The sequence below is a fragment of the Trichosurus vulpecula genome, chromosome 8 (genome assembly GCF_011100635.1).
Source record: "Trichosurus vulpecula isolate mTriVul1 chromosome 8, mTriVul1.pri, whole genome shotgun sequence".
NCBI classification, from domain to species: Eukaryota; Metazoa; Chordata; class Mammalia; order Diprotodontia; family Phalangeridae; genus Trichosurus; species Trichosurus vulpecula.
In genome coordinates this window covers 195,429,940-195,447,694 of record NC_050580.1, presented here as the reverse complement: position 1 = coordinate 195,447,694, position 17,755 = coordinate 195,429,940, and the positions used below count along the sequence as shown (strand labels likewise).

At 40.3% G+C, this 17,755-nt stretch overlaps 1 protein-coding gene across 1 annotated transcript; it reads left to right on the top strand.

Annotated features, from left to right (window-relative positions):
• Window positions 1–260: 260 nt before the first annotated feature.
• On the top strand, window positions 261–17,453 carry OIP5 (Opa interacting protein 5). Its single transcript, XM_036735996.1, has 5 exons — window positions 261–820; window positions 2,591–2,657; window positions 10,659–10,781; window positions 13,733–13,814; window positions 16,639–17,453. Exons 1-5 carry the CDS (start codon window positions 340–342, stop codon window positions 16,735–16,737), a joined length of 852 nt encoding a protein of 283 aa, XP_036591891.1. The 5' UTR covers window positions 261–339; the 3' UTR covers window positions 16,738–17,453.
• The last annotated feature ends 302 nt before the right edge of the window (window positions 17,454–17,755 follow it).

Sequence of the window (17,755 nt, the reverse complement as noted above, 5' to 3'; positions counted from 1 at the left end):
TCTAACAGCCGAGACAGCTACAATTCAAAACTCCCGCGCCGCCCCCGGAAACGTTATTCGCTAACTTCGGCCCGAAGGTTTAAATTGAGGGATGCCGCCTTCTCATTGGGTGAAGGTGGTCAGGGAGGCGGGACCCCTACGTTGGACCAATTGCAAGCCGACCTCGGTTCCGTCCCCTGCCCCCGCCAGCACGATTGGTTCGGCTTGGCGTGCGTTTGTTTCTTCGGGCTCGTGACCCTTCCTCCACGCAGTTGGGTCACGGACCTCCCGCCCACTCCCGTCTCTGAACCTCCCGCGGGAGAGTGGAGGCCGCTGGGGTTGCTCGCGCCGAGTCCAACCATGAGGAGGATTTCACGTCGGAAGCGGGGACCCAGCGCGGGTGCCAAGGCTGAGGAGGAGGAGGAAGAGGAAGAGGAGGCGGTGGCGGCGGCGGCGACTCCCCGCAGATCCGGCAAGAAACCGCTCAGTCAGATCTTCCAGGAGTTGGAGGCGCAGGCGGTCGAAGAGGGGCTGCGGTCGGAGGAGCCGTCGGCCGGCGAGGAGGCCTCGTCCGCCTCCGCCGAGTGGGACACGAAAGCGGCCAAGAGGTCCTGCCCGCTGGGTCCCCACGGGCTCCGCGGAGACGAGGCCGTGCCGGGGCCCTCGACCCTGCCGGAGCCTTCAATCCTTTCGGAGCCCTCAATCCTTCCGGGGCCCGAGGAGTCGAGGCCTCAAGAGAACTTCGTCGTGTTCCACTGCCTGGACTGCTTCGCCGTGCTCGGGGACTCGGTGCATCTGTGCGGGGAAGAGACGCGCCTCCTGAGCGTCCTCATCTTAAGCCGTGAGTGCCCCTCTCCCCTCCCCCCATATGAATGAATGAATGAATGAATGAGGAGCGCCACCTTCTAGGAGTCGGGCGCTGCGCTGGGCCGCTGTGGCTACCACTACCGAAGGGAGACGGGAGTGTGTCTAAGCACATTGCTCGCTACACTGTAGGCCCTTAATAAATGTTAAATGAATTGAATACAACTACCTATAAGGGGAAGCCGTGGCCAGGGAAGGGGGTTTTGGTCCGGGGAGTCACGGGCATAGCGATTTCCCAGTGGATGTGAACTCTGGGTCTGGGGCCAGCTGGATATAGTGGGTTAATTTTTTTTAAAATAAATAGTATTTATATAGAGCTTTAAGGTTTGCAAACACTTTACATATGTTATCTCCTTTGCTCCTTTTAACAGCCCTGTGAAATCAGCACTGGTTAAGTTTGTCAACTTAAGCCTCAGGAAGTTGACAGCCTCTGGAAATCCCCGGTGGAAAATTAACTCACCTTGAGGCAGCCCTGTGCTTGACACAGAGGAAAGAATGCCCCATTAGTCTGAGGCTCCTATTTCAGATTCCCTACCTCTGTCGCTTTGTACCTGTGTGACCTTGGGCAAGTCACTTTTGCAGCTTGCTTTTCTTCATTTGTAAAATGAAGGGTTTGAATTTCTTTCCAGCTCAGTCCGCAGCTGCTTACATGCTGCCCTTCAAGAACTCTGTGGGTTGTGGAGCTCTGATCGTTCAACCCTCACCCATGCTAATAAGAGGGGAAGGGAGAAAACAAAAGTCTTGGGAGTGAGGTCCCTTGTCTTCCTCAAACTAGGCAATCAAGTATTTATTAAACGCATGTTATGTGTCATGCTAAGCAATACAAAGAAAAAGAGAATGCTTTCAAAATCTCACATCAAATCCAACAGTGTGAATAGCACACTCACACGCACACTCAGCTCTGCTGATTTCTAGAATACTTCTCTCTCCTGCTTTTCTTTAACCCATCCCACTGCTCCTCACTCTCTTTTGCTAGACCCATCTCTGGTCTACCTCATGTGGGTATCCTCCAAGGTTCTGTCTTGTTCTCTTACCTCTCTATACTCTGTTCTTTGATGATCACTTCCCACTCGTTCAATTATCATCTGTACATACATGACCCCCAGATGTCCATATCTACCTCTGCTTCTTGGAGTTACAGTCATGCAAAACGTAGCCAGCTGCCTGCTGGGTGTCACCTAGATGTCACCTGGTGTCTTAAACTTAATATGTGCAAAATGGAACTGATTACTTTCCACTCTTCTTCCGTACTTTCTTTGAAATTTCCCCATTTACTTTGAGTTTTGTTGTGGGATTGTAATATAGGATTATAAAGTATAACCAACCTACCATTCATTCTTGACTCTCTTTGTCCATGTTTCTCACAGCTCCCTGCTCCCACATTAGATGAGCCAAGTCAGTCTACAACCACAGTCAGCATCCTAGTTTAGGTCTTTTTCCATGCACTCCTCCTATTACAGAAATTTCCTAGTACTTTCCTTCCAGCAGATCATCTTGTATTTAATTTATCTGTGTGTACATGTTGCATTTCTCCATTATAATGCATTACCCTTGAGGGCAGAGACTTTTTTTAGGGGGTCTTTGTTTCTCCAGGCCTAACACACCTTACTTTGCATCTAGTGGGAGCTCTATAATTGTCTGTTTTGTTGAGAAAGGGGAAGGAGGAGTGAGCCAGGCTAGGAGATACTAGATGGAGAAATCTCATACTAGTAGAGAGTGAGATGCTTATTAGTGTTTTTCTCTATAGGAATCACACATAATGTCATTTTGGATAAGTCCTTACTGGTTGGCATTGAAGGTGCTCTCCTGGGCAGGTAGGTATTAATTGTGTGAAATGAATATGTGGTTTCTGACTTGATAAAATTATAATGAGAGATGTCTAAATGTACCAGAATAAAAGAGTTTATTTTCTCCCATTTTTTTCACATTTTATATGACCTTTCTACTATTTTATATTCCTTTATTTTCTACCCCTTTCCCCCCCTTTTTTTTAAATTTTGCTTGTGAGGATCTCTCTGGTAAGGGATGCTCCATGCAAATCAGCAACTTATCTGTAACTGGTAGTCAAATTTGTTGATTCTATGAGGTTTGGAGCAATTACTAATGCATTGGGTGACAGAGTCAGGATTCCTCATGTTAGACTGATAGGCCAAAATGAATAAGATGAAATGTAATGGAGGTAATGTAAAGTTTTACAGTTGAGAAACAAAAATTAGCCTCGGGAAGTATGACTAGACATCTTTTTGTTGCCTCAAGAGAAGCCTTGTATCTATAACACAGGTGGTCAGACTGCTTTTGAGGGGCTGCATCCAGTCCCTACATTTTTAGGAAGGACATTAAATAAGCTGGATTATATCCAGAGGAGTGCGAAAAGGACAGAGACTATGCTATGGGGTATTAGTCTAAAGATCAAAAGACTTAGGGTTTCGTGAAGGCAGTTGTTAGGGACTTTTAGGCTGTTGTGTGAAAGGAAGATTAGACTTTTGCTGGGGAAGAGGTAGAAACAGTAGGTAGATTTAAGTAAGATACAAGAAACAATTTCCCCTCATTTGAAGCTGACCACACTTGCCTCAGAACCTGGTGATTTTCCCTTTCTTGGAAATCTTCAAGCCAAAAGGCTGGACAGCAACCAGTCATCACCTATTGGGTGGAGGAAGGTTCTAAACTTGAGCAGAGAAACTGTTTGATTTTTGTCTTTGTGTCTCCAGCACACAGGAAATGTTCAGTAAAATGCTTGTTGAATTGGTTTCTGAGATCCTATCCAAATCTTGAGACTGTGTGTTAAGTTCACTTGGGCTGGATGTATGAAGGGAAGCAGGGTGAAATATTACTTGAAGGGTGGATTAGAGCCAGATTATAGAGCATCTTGAATGCAACTGGTCTATATTATTATCAGCACATTCAAATAAAGTTGATTTCACTGTAATTGTCAATATTCTAATCAAGTTCTGCCACAAGGAGACTGTTGGCAGTACCAGGAGAGGTTTGATTTCATCTTTTTCCCCTTCTTTTAGGACATGATGATGGCAAGTTTATAGTGTAATATTTGTGATCTTAAATATTTTGTATATTTGATGCTACTGTATAATTTCATATATTTTCAATGACAAAAAGATTAAAACACATCTACGATTGATGTTTTGCAGTCTGTATCCATAATTTTTTTTTACCATTAGGTTAGATTACCCATGGATTTAGCTATTATTTCTATGCTGCTTATTCTTTTTTTTTTAATTAAGATTTTTTTATTTTTAGCTTACAACACTCAGTTCCGCATGATTTTGAGTTCCAGATTTTCTTCTCCTGCCCCCCCCCCCCTCGTTCCCCCAAAGAGAGTGAAAAAAAAAAAGGAGAGCAAACAGTTTGCCTCAATCTGCATTCAGTCTCCATAGTTCTTGGTTTGGATGTAGATAGCTCTCTCCCTCATGAGTCCTTTGGAGGTGTGAGGTGTCTTTGAACTTTGTATTGCTGAGAAGAGCTAAGTCTGTCAAGGTTAGACATCACAGAATCCATATATCTGTGGTTGTGTATAATGGTCTGCTCCGCTCACTCAGCATTCTATCATCTAGGTTTTTCCAGGTTATTGTGAAGTCCTTATCTTCCCCATTTTTTTGATAGTCCACTTATTTTCATTTATTTAGTGTTTAGGTCCAATATCTTTGATGCTACAAAATGATTCCATTTTAGTTTTTACTCTGCCCATGACACAGTTGGGTTTGGAATGATCATAGCCAATATTTAGATTTTCTTATGATTTTTTACTTTCCTCCCTAAGAATAACAGCAAAGCATTTAACTATTATCTCATTTGAAGAACTTAGATGAGGGAAGATGATTTAAAAAAAATTAGATGCTAAAGCTACAAAAATAACTCACAATGTTTTAAAGACCCAAGCAATTCCCCTAACAGAGGATTTCATTCAATGCAAATCAAAACAACTCTTAGATACCACATCTCTCCTAAAATAACAAAACAGGAAAATGATAAATGCTGGAGAGGATGTGGGAAAATTGGAACATTGTTACATTGCTGGTGGAGTTATGAGATGCTCTAGCCATTTTGGAGAGTAATTTGGAACTACGCCCAAAGGGCTATAAAAATGTTCATACCCCTTTGACCCAGCAATACCACTTCTAGGGTTGTATCCCAAAGAAATCACACAAGCGGGAAAAGGACCCATATGTACAAAAATATTTATAGCGGCTCTTTTTGTGGTAGCTAAGAATTGGAAATCAAAGGGATGCCCATCAATTGGGGAATGGCTGAACAAGCTGTGGTATATGAAGGTAATGGAATACTATTGTGCCATAAGAAATGGGGATGATACGGACTTCCTAACAATGTGGAAAAACCTACACGATATAATGCTGACTGAGCGGAGCAGAGCCAGGAGAACATTATACACAACCACAGATATATGGATTCTGTGAGGACCAATCCTGACCGACTTCGCTTTTCTCAGCAACACAAAGTACAAAGACAACGCCAAAGGACTCACGATGGAGAATGCTGTCTACATCCAGAGAAAGAACTATGAAGTATGAATGCAGATTGAGGCACACTTCATGACAGCCTTTTTTCCCTCCCATTTTTTTTTTCCTTTTCTCTCTTTTGTTTTTGTTTTTGGGTAGGTTTTTTTTTTTTGGTCCTGTTTCTTGGATGATTGGATTCTTGGATGATTCATTTCATTGATCATAGTTCTTCTCCATAACTTGACTAGTGTGTAAATTAATTCAATGTGAAGTTACACATGGAAGTTATATGGGATTCCATGCCGTCTAGGGAAGGGAGGGGGGGAGGGAGGGAAGAAAATCTGGAACTCAAAATTATGTAGAACCGAATGTTGTAAACTAAAAATAAAAATTTTAAAAAACAAAACAAAAAAAAACCAGAGGATTTCATTCTTTATTTTTTGGGGGGGGGGGTAAAAAAAATACATCTTTCAAGATAATTGGCTTCCTTTGTAACTCTGTGTATTTTATTTCATTCCTTTTTTTAAATTTATTTATTTAATTTATTTAATATTTTTAGTTTTCAGCATTGATTTTCACAAGAGTTTGAATTACAAATTTTCTCCCCATTTCTACCCTCCACCCCACTCCAAGATGGCATATATTCTGGTTGCCCTGTTCCCCAATCAGCCCGCCCTTCTGTCACACCACTCCCCCCACCCCCTTTCCCCTTACTTAGATTTCAATGCCCTATTGCCTGTATATCTTATTTCCTAGTTGCATGCAAAAGGTTTTTTTTTTTTGAAACATCTGTTTTTAAAACTCAGAGTTCCAAATTATCTCCCCTCTTCCCTTCCCACTCACCCTCCCTAAGAAGGCAAGCAATTCAACATAGGCCACATGCATATCATTATGTAAAACCCTTCCACAATACTCATGTTGTAAAAGACTAACTATATTTTGCTCCTTCCTATCCTATCTCCCTTTATTCAGTTTTCTCCCTTGACCCTGTCCCTTTTCGAAAGTGTTTGTTTTTGATTACCTCCTCCCCCATCTTCCCTCCCTTCTATCGTCCTCCCTTTTTTATCTCCTTCCTCCTTCTTTCCTGTGGGTTAAGATACCTAATTGAGTGTGTATGTTATTCCCTCCGCAGGTCAAATCCGATGAAAGCAAGATTCATTCGTTCCCCTTCACCTTCCCCCTCTTCTGCTTTTTCTTGCCACTTTTATGTGAGATAATGTACCCCATTCTATCTCTCCCTTTCTCCCTCTCTGAATATATTCCTCTCTCATCCCTTAATTTGATTTTATTTTTTTAGATGTCATCCCTTCATATTCAACTCACCCTGTGCCCTCTGTGTGTGTGTGTATGTGTGTATGTATGTATGTATGTATATTCCCTTCAGCTACCCTAATACTGAGGTCTCATGAATTAAACACATCATCTTTCCATGTAGGAATGTAAACAAAACAGTTCAACTTTCGTAAGTCCATTATGATTTCTCTTTCTTGTTTACCTTTTCATGCTTCTCTTGATTCTTGTGTTTGAAAGTCAGATTTTCTCTTCAGCTCTAGTCTTTTCACTGAGAAAGCTTGAAAGTCCTCTATTTTATTGAAAGCCTATATTTTGCCTTGGAGCATGTACTCAGTTTTGCTGGGTAGGTGATTCTTGGTTTTAGTCCTAGCTCCTTCAATCCCTTAATGTAGAAGCTGCTAGATCTTGTGTTTCCACAATACTCAAATTGTTTCTTTCTGGCTGCTTGCAGTGTTTTCTCCTTGATCTGGGAGCTCTGGAATTTGGCCATGATATTCCTAGGAATTTTCTTTTTGGGATCTTTTTCAGGAGGTGATCAGTGGATTATTTCAATTTCTGTTTTACCCTCTGGCTCTAGGATATCGGGGCAGTTCTCCTTGATAATTTCTTGAAAGATGATATCTAGGCTCTTTTTTTGATCATGGCTTTCAGGTAGTCCAATAATTTTAAAATTCTCTCTCCTGGATCTATTTTCCAGGTCAATGGTTTTTCCAATGAGATATGTCTCATTGTCTTCCATTTTTTTCATTCTTTTGGTTCTGTTTTATGATATCTTGATTTCTCATAAAATCACTAGCTTCCACTTGCTCCACTCTAATTTTTAATGTAGTATTTTCTTCAGTGGTCTTTTGGATCTCCTTTTCCATTTGGCTAATTCTGCCTTTGAAGGCATTCTTCTCCTCATTGGCTTTTTGGAGCTCTTTTGCCATTTGAATTAGTCTATTTTTTAAGTTGTTGTTTTCTTCAGTATAATTTACAGTGTTTTTTGGATCTCCTTTAGCAAGTCATTGACTTGTTTTTCATGGTTTTCTCGCATCATTCTCATTTCTCGTTCCAATTTTTCCTCTACTTCTCTAATTTGCTTTTCCAACTCCTTTTTGAGCTCTTCCATGGCCTGAGACCAGTTCATGTTTTTCTTGTTTCTGGCTGTATGTTTTGGTCTTCTTTGTCACCAAAGAAAGATTCCAAAGTCTGAGACTGAATCTGGGTGTGTTTTCGTTGTCTGGCCATGTTCCTAGCCAACTTACTTGACCCTTGAGTTTTTCAGGGGGTATGACTGCTTGTAGAGTAAAGAGTACTTTGTTCCAAGCTTGAGGGGATGCATTGTTGTTTTCAGAGCTGTTACAGCCAGCTCTGCCACACCAGCACTCCTCCTTCCCCAAGAACCCCCAACCCGGACTGGACTCAGGTCTTATGCAGGCTCTGCACTCCTGCTCAGATCTGCCACTTAATTCCTCCCCCCAGGTGGGCCTGGGGCGGGAAGCAACTGCAGCTGTATCTCTGTAAGCAGCCTCAGAGCTGCATCACCGCTGCCTCTGGGGCAGTGGCTGAACCATGATCTCCTTTCACTCTGTCCCAGCAGCTTTTCCCATTAACCTTCTCTGTTGTCTTTGGTGTTTGTGTGTTGAGAAGTCTGCTAACTGTCACAGCTCACTGATTCAGGGCGCTAGGGCCTGTTCCGCCTGGCTCCCCGTCTGGTTGGTCCAGGTGCAGCTCATGCTGGGCTATGCTCCTCTCCCAGCTCCAACCTTACCTGGCAACCATCCAGGCTGTCCTGGGCTGGAACCCTGCTTCCCTCTGATATTTCGTGGGTTCTGCATTTCTAGAACTTGTTCAGAGCCATATTTTATAGGTGTTTGGAGGGACCTGGCAGGGAGCTCATGCAAGTCCCTGCTTTCCAGCCGCCATCTTCTCTTTCCCATTTCTTATAGTACAGTAGTATTCCATTACCTTCATATACCACAACTTGTTCAGCCATTACCTTATTGATGGGCATCCCCTTGATTTCCAATACTTTGCTACTACAAATAGATCTGCTATAAATATTTTTGTATATACGGGTCCTTTTCCCACTTGTGTGATCTCTTTGGGATACAACCCTAGAAGTGATATTGCTGGGTCAAAGGGTATGAACATTGTTATAGCCCTTTGGGCATAGTTCCAAATTGCTCTCCAGAATGGCTGGATCCGTTCACAACTCGACCAACAATGTAACAGTGTTCCAGTTTTCCCATATCCTCTCCAGCATTTATCATTTTCCTGTTTTGTCATTTTAGCCAATCTGACAGGAGAGATGTGGTACCTAAGAGTTGTTTTGATTTGTGTTTCTCTAATCAGTAGTGATTTCGAGCACTTTTTCATATGCCTATAGATATCTTTAATTTCTTCCTCTGAAAACTTCCTGTTCATATTCTTTGACCATTTCTCAATTGGGGAATGACTTGTATTCCTATAAATTTGGCTCAGTTCCCTGTATCTTTTAGAGATGAGGCCTTTATCAGAGATACTAGTTGTAAAGATTTTCTCCCAATTTTCTGCTTCCCTCCTAATCTTTGTTGCATTGGCTTTTTTTATACAAAAACTTTTCAATTTAACATAATCAAAATTATCCATTTTGCATTTTGTAATGCGCTCTCTCTCTTGTTGTGTCATGAATTCTTTGCTTTTCCATAAATCTGATAGGTAAATTATTCCTTGGTCACCCAAATTGTTTATAGTATCATATGCTGCTTAATCTTAAATCTACTTATTTAGTGATAACCTTTCTCTGGACCTCCAGTCCAGCATCTCTGATAGACAGCTATTGGACATCTTGAAGTGTGGATGTCCAGTAGACATCTTAAACTCAACATGTTTAAAACTGAATTCATTTTTTCCCCTAAATCCTCCCCCCTTTTGAACTTCCCTATTAATGCTGAGGGTACTGCTATCTTCTTAGTCACTCAGGCGCCCAACTTAGCTATCATCCTCTACTTCTCACTCTTCCCCCCCACCCCATATCCAATTTGTTGCCATGTCCTATTGAGTTTGCCTTTGTAATGTCTCTCCTAATAGTTCCCCTCTCATCTGACACTTCCTGGTACAGACCCTCATCTCCTCATGCTGGGACTATAGTAATAGTCTTCTCATTGGGCTCCTTGCCTCAAGTCTCTCCCCTCTCCAGTCTATCCTCCATTTAGGTATCACCTGGATCTTCCTAAAGTACAGGTTTAACCATTTTACCATCCTATTCGCTCAACTGCAGTGGCTCCCTATCGCCACCAGGATCAAATCCTTTGTTTGACATTCAAAACCTTTAATAACCTGGTCCCCTCCTAAATTTTCAGTCTTCTTCTACCTTACACTGCCCGCTGGGCCCTTCCCCCCTACCTCCCTCTATGTGACATACAGTGATGCTGGGTGTTCCTCATGAAAGATGTTCCATCTCCAGACTAGTCCCTCATTCCTGGGATTATTTCTGTTCTGCTCTCTGCTGCTTGACTTCCCTGGCTTTCTTCAAGACCCAGCTAAAATTCCACTTTTTACTGGAAGCCTTTCCTGATCCCTTTTAATGCTAGTGACTTTCCTCTATTGATTACCTCTAATTCATCCTATATTTTGTTTTACAGGATAAATTGTTTGCTTGTATCCTTACTCTCAGCACAGTGCCTGGCACTTAGTAGGTGCTTAATAAATGTTTAATGACTGGCTGGATTTTTATGGCAATGAATGAATGAAAAAAGCACCTATAACTTGTTTATTATGTGCTAAGCACAAAAGCAAAGACAGTCCCTCCTCTCAGGAGCTTATATTTGAATGGGTGAGAGAATACATTTTGAGGAATGGTGGCCAGGGAAGAGAGATTTTGGTTTGGAAAATTGTAGGGATGATGAGTAGAACCTTAGGGGAGTTGATTGGCACACTCTTTGCAGGAGGGATGACAAAGACAAAGGTGATGTGATTATGGTTCTAGAAGTGGATGGTAGAGGGAGCAATGGAAACTGGATAGCTTCCTTAGACTAGCTTTTGTACTACACAGTTTTTCTAATCATCTTTCTGGTTGCTTTACAGTACCTACAATCCTTTATTCTGCCAGTCTTGTGGGCTTTCTGTAGGCTTCAGACTTTACTCTACATATGCAACCTTTTCTGACTTGAAGGGTCTCTTCTGCCTTTTTAAGAACAGCATTGTGTGGTAAGTAGACTTTAAGTTTTATTAAATAAATGTGCATGTTCAGGGGATCAGAGTGCAATGTTGTAGGGATTATATTAAAGAACTAAATTAAGAACAGGGCCTGTGATTGTTAGTATGCCAAATAGCACTGAATACAACTATTCTTTTAGCAAAGAAATCTTGGACATTTAAATAGCCAGAATAATTTCTAAATATTTTCCTTGACAGGTATCCTCAGAAGAGGTCTCTTGTTTTTAATAGTGCAAAGAAATGACATGCGCAGTGCTTTGTAAACTTTAAAACATTACATAAATGCTAGTTATCATTATTATTAAAGAAACCATTTCATTTTTTCCATGTAGTGAACTCCTAATTGAGCATATTAGCTAGGTTCTAAAGTATTGAATGGGGAGAAAATTCTACCTTTATTTTGCCCAGTCCATTCTCTAGTGACATCCTGTCTTGCATCTAGTAAAAAAAAAAACACAAGATTTCTATAGTTTCTTTATATCAAGGGTCTCAAGATAATAAAATCTGGTGGTGTTACAGTCTGAATACTTGATTTTATCAGTTTCTAGTTTCTGCCATTATGAAATGTCTATTCTGAATTAAATGAAGCATTTAAAGAGTACGGGATTGAGAGTCAGGAACACTAGATTCTAGTCTTGGCCCTTCCCCTAACCGTATGGGTATGGCCTTTGGCAGGTGGTTCTGTGGGCCTCCCCAGTTTCTATATCTATAAACTGATGGGGTTGGGTCGGATAGGCTTTTTAAAAAGCCTCTTGTACCTCCGAAACTCTGTCTCCTGTCTAGAAAAAAGAAAATCATCTCCAAGTATGGTCTAACAGTATTAGAATTGACTTTTTTCTTAGTAAAATAAGAAATAACTGAAGTTTACATAACACTTCAGTATTTTAAAATTTGGAAAGCACTTTTCTCAAAACAGCCTATCGAGGGAGGTAGTACAAGTATTACTGTTGTCATTTTACAGATGAGGAAACAAATGATTTGCCCTGGTCACAAAATTGGAGTCTGAAGCAGGATTTAAATCCACATCTCTTGGTTTCTAGTCCAGAACTCTATTATTAACTGCACCATGTTGCCTTTCATAGAATATGTGCAATGCCAATAATGTGACTGATTTTTATAGAACTGAGTAATTCCATAGGTCATTGTAGAAGCTGTCAAAATGCAGAAAGTAAGTGTAGTGTGGTGGAACATGCCTATGTCCCTGGGGGTGCCTGACCTCTAGAGTTCTGAGTCTAGTCCTCTACAGGAGGGCTAACAATGATTGGGTGTCTAAACCCACCATTGATATAATGAGCCTCCAGGAGCGGGAGGCAACAGGCTGCCTAAGGAGGGGTGAACTAAGGCTGGCCAGAAACAGAGCAGGTCAAAACTTCCATCCCAATCTGAGTGAGATGGGGAGATCTTGTCCAAAAAACAAAAACAAAAATGGGGAGTTGCAGTGTGAGGGGAACAAAATTAAAAACCAATCGTTTTCACCCCCCAACAACTATCATTAAAAAACAAGCAAATGAGAGTACATTCTCACATTTCTACCAGCCTTTATCTAGAGGATTCATGGGTAGGCTGTCATCTAGTCAATTTATGACTGTGCCTCAGGGTTTACTTTCTTTTATTAGTGCCCTGACTGCATAGGGTTGGGGTTGGCTAAAGAGTAGTTATTAAGCAATAATAATAATTTTCTATTAATACTGTTTCATATTTTCCTATATTTGATATTACATTTCTTCATTAGAATCATTTAAAGTTAATTACAATTTCTAGTAAAAACCACTAATTTAGTAGGTATGTTGCCATTAATATATTGCTTCAGTTACAATTTATAAATAGCCATTTATGATTTTTTAGAGACAAGCAAAAGCTAAGCTGAAAGACAAGAATTAGACAGTTTCTTTGTAAAATGAAAAGGTTATTCAAAATGTTCTAAGACTCTAGTTTTAGATCTGATAATCCTCTGAACCTGCATTTTTATGGTGCTTTTAAGGTTTACAAAACTCTCAAAAACTCTGCAGTAGGTATTACGAATATTATAATCCTTTACATTTGAAGAAACTGAGTCTCAGAGAGGTTCAATGACCTGTCGAGGTCACGTAGCAAGTTGTTGTCCAGATCATGATTGCACCCAGGCCTCCTCTCAGAGATCAGTGCTCTTTTTCTACAACATGCTGCTACTCACTGAAGGAAAGGTACTTTGTAATTTTTGTTTCAGAACGTAACCCTTAGGTAAATTTACATGTAAGTTCTTATTTTGGTGAATTGTTTGAAACTGCAAAGGCATTTTTCACTAACATATAGTGTTATAGTGAAGAGGTTTCTACCTCAGCCTATTTAAGCCTAATATATTATGGTACTGTACTTATTGTACAGCCTGACCACCATGTGTAGCAGTGTTTCTGTTGGAAATAGCTTTCAGAGATGCCAGAAATAGGTCTTCCCCCTACCCACAGCAGGGATTTGGGAACAAGGACACCTCTCCAACTCAGTCTTCACTTCCTTGATGTTAGGAGACACTACATATTTTAGGACCAGGAATATCTACGTTGAGGGAAAACTGTTAAGATCAGGGATTGGCGGGGGGCAGGAGAGGTGCAGAGTCCTAGGAGTTGGTAGTAAGGAACAAGAGTGACCACTTGCCTGGTGCCACTAATTGGGCTTGGGCTTCTTTTCTTCAGAAGATCCTGGGGATTACCCATACCTGATTCTCTTTCCACTACTGCCACACTTTATTTCCTACTGGGTTTCACTGTTGCATAACAGAAATTTCTCTTTATCCTCACTGTGACCTCAAGTTTCTCCACTCCTCCTCTGTTCTCTTATTTATGGTGGAGGTCAGTAGGATAATGTAGGATCTGCTCCACAGAAATTGGTTTTGTAGGTAGTGTTGTTGGAATATACCCTGTTAAGTGAAGGAAACTAATACTAATAACTTGTCTGTGTTCTTACAGCTACTTTTTAAAAACAAAATCTATAGTAAATGCATTGGAGATGGACTTTCCTGCTAAGTGTCTGAATGCTCCAATTTCAAAGGTAAACTTTCATTTTATTGTGTTTCTTTTAAATATAATCCTCTTGATAATTTGCACTTAAGAAATGGATCTCAGGTGGATAGATTTGAAGTTTTAAAACATTAAGTGACAACTATGTCTGTAAGACTGTGCTGGGAGCTGGAGATACAAAATCAAAAATAAAAGAATCATCAAACCATGTATTCTCTCCAGGGGATATAGCATCTGTACATGCAAGTAAATATAAGATTCAGGGAAAGTTTCAAGTATGTGGTGCTGGCCCTTTTGCTTGAAGAAAGCTAGGGACTCTTGGCACCTAGATAAGGAGTTCATTTCATGCATGGTGGACAGTTTATCTAAAGGAATAAAAAGGTAGGAGATGGAATATTGAATTCAAGGAGGTGCTAGCAGACTACCTTGGCCAGAACATAGAATGTGTGGGGCGTGGTGGGTGGAGCAGGGAGTACAATGAAATGTTTAGAAAGTTCGGGCAAGTCTATTTTTGGAGGGGGCTGTGTATCAGATTCTTGGGTGAGAAGGTTGTATTTTGTCCTAGAAGAAACTGAATGTTTTGTAACAAGAAAATAACATGGGCAAGACCTTTGTGTTAGGAATATTAGTTAGGCAGCCTTGTGGAGGATGGATTGGAGAGGGGAAGAGATTATTAGCAGGGACACCATTTATGCCATTTTATGGGAAGTGATAAGGGCCTGAACTTGTGCTTTGACTGTATGAATAGAGAGAAGGTGAGGGGTACAAGAGATACTGTGGCAGTGGAAGAAATACCTGAGAAATGATTGGCTATGGAGGGTGAGGAGTAGGGAAGCTTAAAGGATGACCAGGAGGATGGCAATGCCTTCAGTTTAAACAGGGGAATTTGGGGGAGGGATACATTGAGGGAAGCAGATAAGTTCTGTTTTGGACATGGTGAGTTTTAGAGGCTGATGGGAACTCCAGGTGTGGAGCCCTTTAGTAAGCCGTTGGTGATATGGGACTGGAGAGAGATTAATGCTGGATTTATAATTTAGGGAGTTAATTTGCATAGAGATGATCCTTGAACTTAAAGGAGCAGATCGCTAGGAAGACATCAGGGCTCCAGACAGAGCAATAGAAGGCAATCTGACTCAATAGATAGGAGATGGATGTATAATTCATCAAAGGAGACTGAGATGGAGCAGTCAAATATATAGAAGAACTCGGAGACAGCAGTATCACAGAAGCTGAGGTACGAAAAGAATATCCAGTAAAAAGAGATGTGGTAAATAAGCATCAAAAACTGGAGAGAGGCCAAGAATATTGAGACCAGAGAGAGGTCAGTAGATTTAGTGATCAAATGGTCATGGTATGTAATCGAAGTCATCAACCAAGAATGTGTTGGGGGAAAAAAGTAAGACTGTAGCAGGAGCCAGTAGAACAGGGGAGTGGGGCAGAGACTTGAAGTCACAGTGACGGTAAAGGAGAGAGGAGTAGGGCAGACAGGTGATAAGATCTAAGATATATTGTCCGGTGGGTGGCAGAGATGCAGAGGGAGTAATGAAGTAGCTCATAGGAGGTGGGGTAAAAGAGGGAGCCCAGGGCATTTTAGGAGACACCAGTATGTTTCCTGAAGCCCCCTGAGTGTGAGGACCCCATTGGAATGAAGCCAGGTATAGACATCTTGAGAAAGAAGGAGAAAAACATGGAGACCAGAACACTATTGTGTGGTCCTGATGGAGCCAGTGAGCCAAAGGAGCAGTTGTGGGATGGTGTCAGAGGGAAAGTCTAAAAGTGGTTGTAGGAACTAGACTGAATACATACTTGTTTCCTTCTGTAGCCTCTTCCCAAAATGAGGAGCTGAATGTGGGTCAGGTACTTAGCTCCTAGTCTTTGAGTACCCAAGAGCCTCTGGTTTCCCGAGGTCCAATATCTCTGATGGATATGTCTCCAGTGATAACACACAATCCATAATATTTGCCTTTGGAATACAATATTTGAACTTTTGTTGGAATTTGGGTTCATCTGACAAGGCTAGAAATTTTTACTTCAGCAAACTGTTCAAGAAAACTCCATCGTATATCCTTTTTCCTTCTATGCTTTGCAAAAGTCTCCTCCTTATATTTGAAACTGAAGAACCAAGAGCTTATAAATTTTAAGCCCTCTGTTCTTAATTAGCCAGCACTCTGATTATCTGGATTATACAGGCTTAAAATATATGTATCTATCTAGGAACTGGTCTTGCCTAAGTTTGGAGATTCTTTAGAACTTTAAAAAAAAATTCTGTTGGCTGTTACAGAGTTAATTGGAATTCTTTAATTACCTCAGATAAATATATTAAACAATGAAACTAGCATTTGTGAGACATTGTGGCTTTGATGATTTTGAAAAATAGTAACTGGCTCCTGCTAAAGTAAGGGGAAAAAAATTCTAATGGCCAGTGATTGGGAAATGGTCGAATGCTTATTCAGCTATAAATAATAGCAGAAGTGCATCTTACAATAAATAGATTAAGACTTAGGAGGTGATAGAAAAAAAAGATCATTAGGAAGGACATAACAAAAATAAGATTGTGTTATTATATTGCTGCCTCTTTACTGCCCCTAAATTATTCCATAATAACCTGGCTATTCTGTTTGATTTTCTTTTGCACTTGAGTGTTTTCTGGTTTCCTAGTGGCTTTTCAGTTTTTAGTAAAAAAACAAAAACAGCTTAAACTTGATGTGGTTTCCATGATTCTAGAAATGGATCTAATATACAGCTTAGGTCTTGAAAGAATATTGCCAGTGACCTAGATGAAATGTAAAGATGCTCTTTTGTCACCAGATAGCTTAATATATGCTGACTTTTTTGGATTATTTTTTGTTTCCTAGCTGAAAGAGAAGATTATGATGATGGACTCTAACTTAACAGCAATAATTGAGGATCTGAAGAGGATTATCCATGGACCACTGGATGTAGAGCTAGATTAACATTTGAATCAAACAAACCTTTAAGAGGAGGGTTTGTTTTTTGTACTATGATCTCAGGAAGTATCTAATGATATGTGTGTATCCTGTCTTGACTTTGGTTGATTTCTGACTTGCATACTCCTACCCCTAAATATTCCTTCTCTTCTGGTTAACCAGATATATTGATAAATTGCAACTGGAAAGCAAGGAGGTAAGGAGAAAGCTTTGAAAAAACATTAAGATTCCAGTTTCATAAAGTAATTCATATTTGAGAACATTTCTTAGCAGGTGAGCTTATTGAGACTTCTCTTCAATGTTGACCGTTTTGTGGTGCTTCAGAATTCAGTTATGTTTTTGTTTTTTTTTAGAATTCAGTTATGTTAAAAAAAAATTTCAGCTTAGTGTAGTCCCTTTTTTAAAAAAAGAAAATATTCAATAACTATAAATTCAAAAGTTATTTGTTGTTTTAGTGGGTTGTATGTGCCCCAAACTTAAGATGTATGATTGTCCTCCAAATGTTTCTTTTGTTTGAAGTATTAATTAAAAGTAAACAGGATATTAATTTAATTTTAACCCTGTACAAATTGTTTATATAAATATTGCCAAAATCTCGACACACTGTATTTTTGCAGCAACTTGATATTTATTTTTCTTATGCATCTTTACAGAATTTTTCTTACCTATGAATCTCTACTTAGTTTTGAAAATAGTAAGTTATTAAAAGAACTTGGAGAAAATCGTGATGTCCTGTGTATTTATTTTATAAAGGAATTTCTGGTTTAATGTTTTTGCCAGTCAGTCAATAAACATTTATTAAATACCTCCTATGTTCCAGACACTGTGCTAACTTCTGGGAATGCAGAGAATGGCAAACGATTCCCACTGCACTCACAATCTAATGGGGAGACAATGTGCAAATGTACAAACAAGGTATATACAGCATAAATTGGAAATAATACACAAAGGAAAGGCTCTAGAATTAGGAGGGATAGGGAAAGGCTTTCTGGAGAGGCTGAGATTTTACTTGGAACTTGAAGGA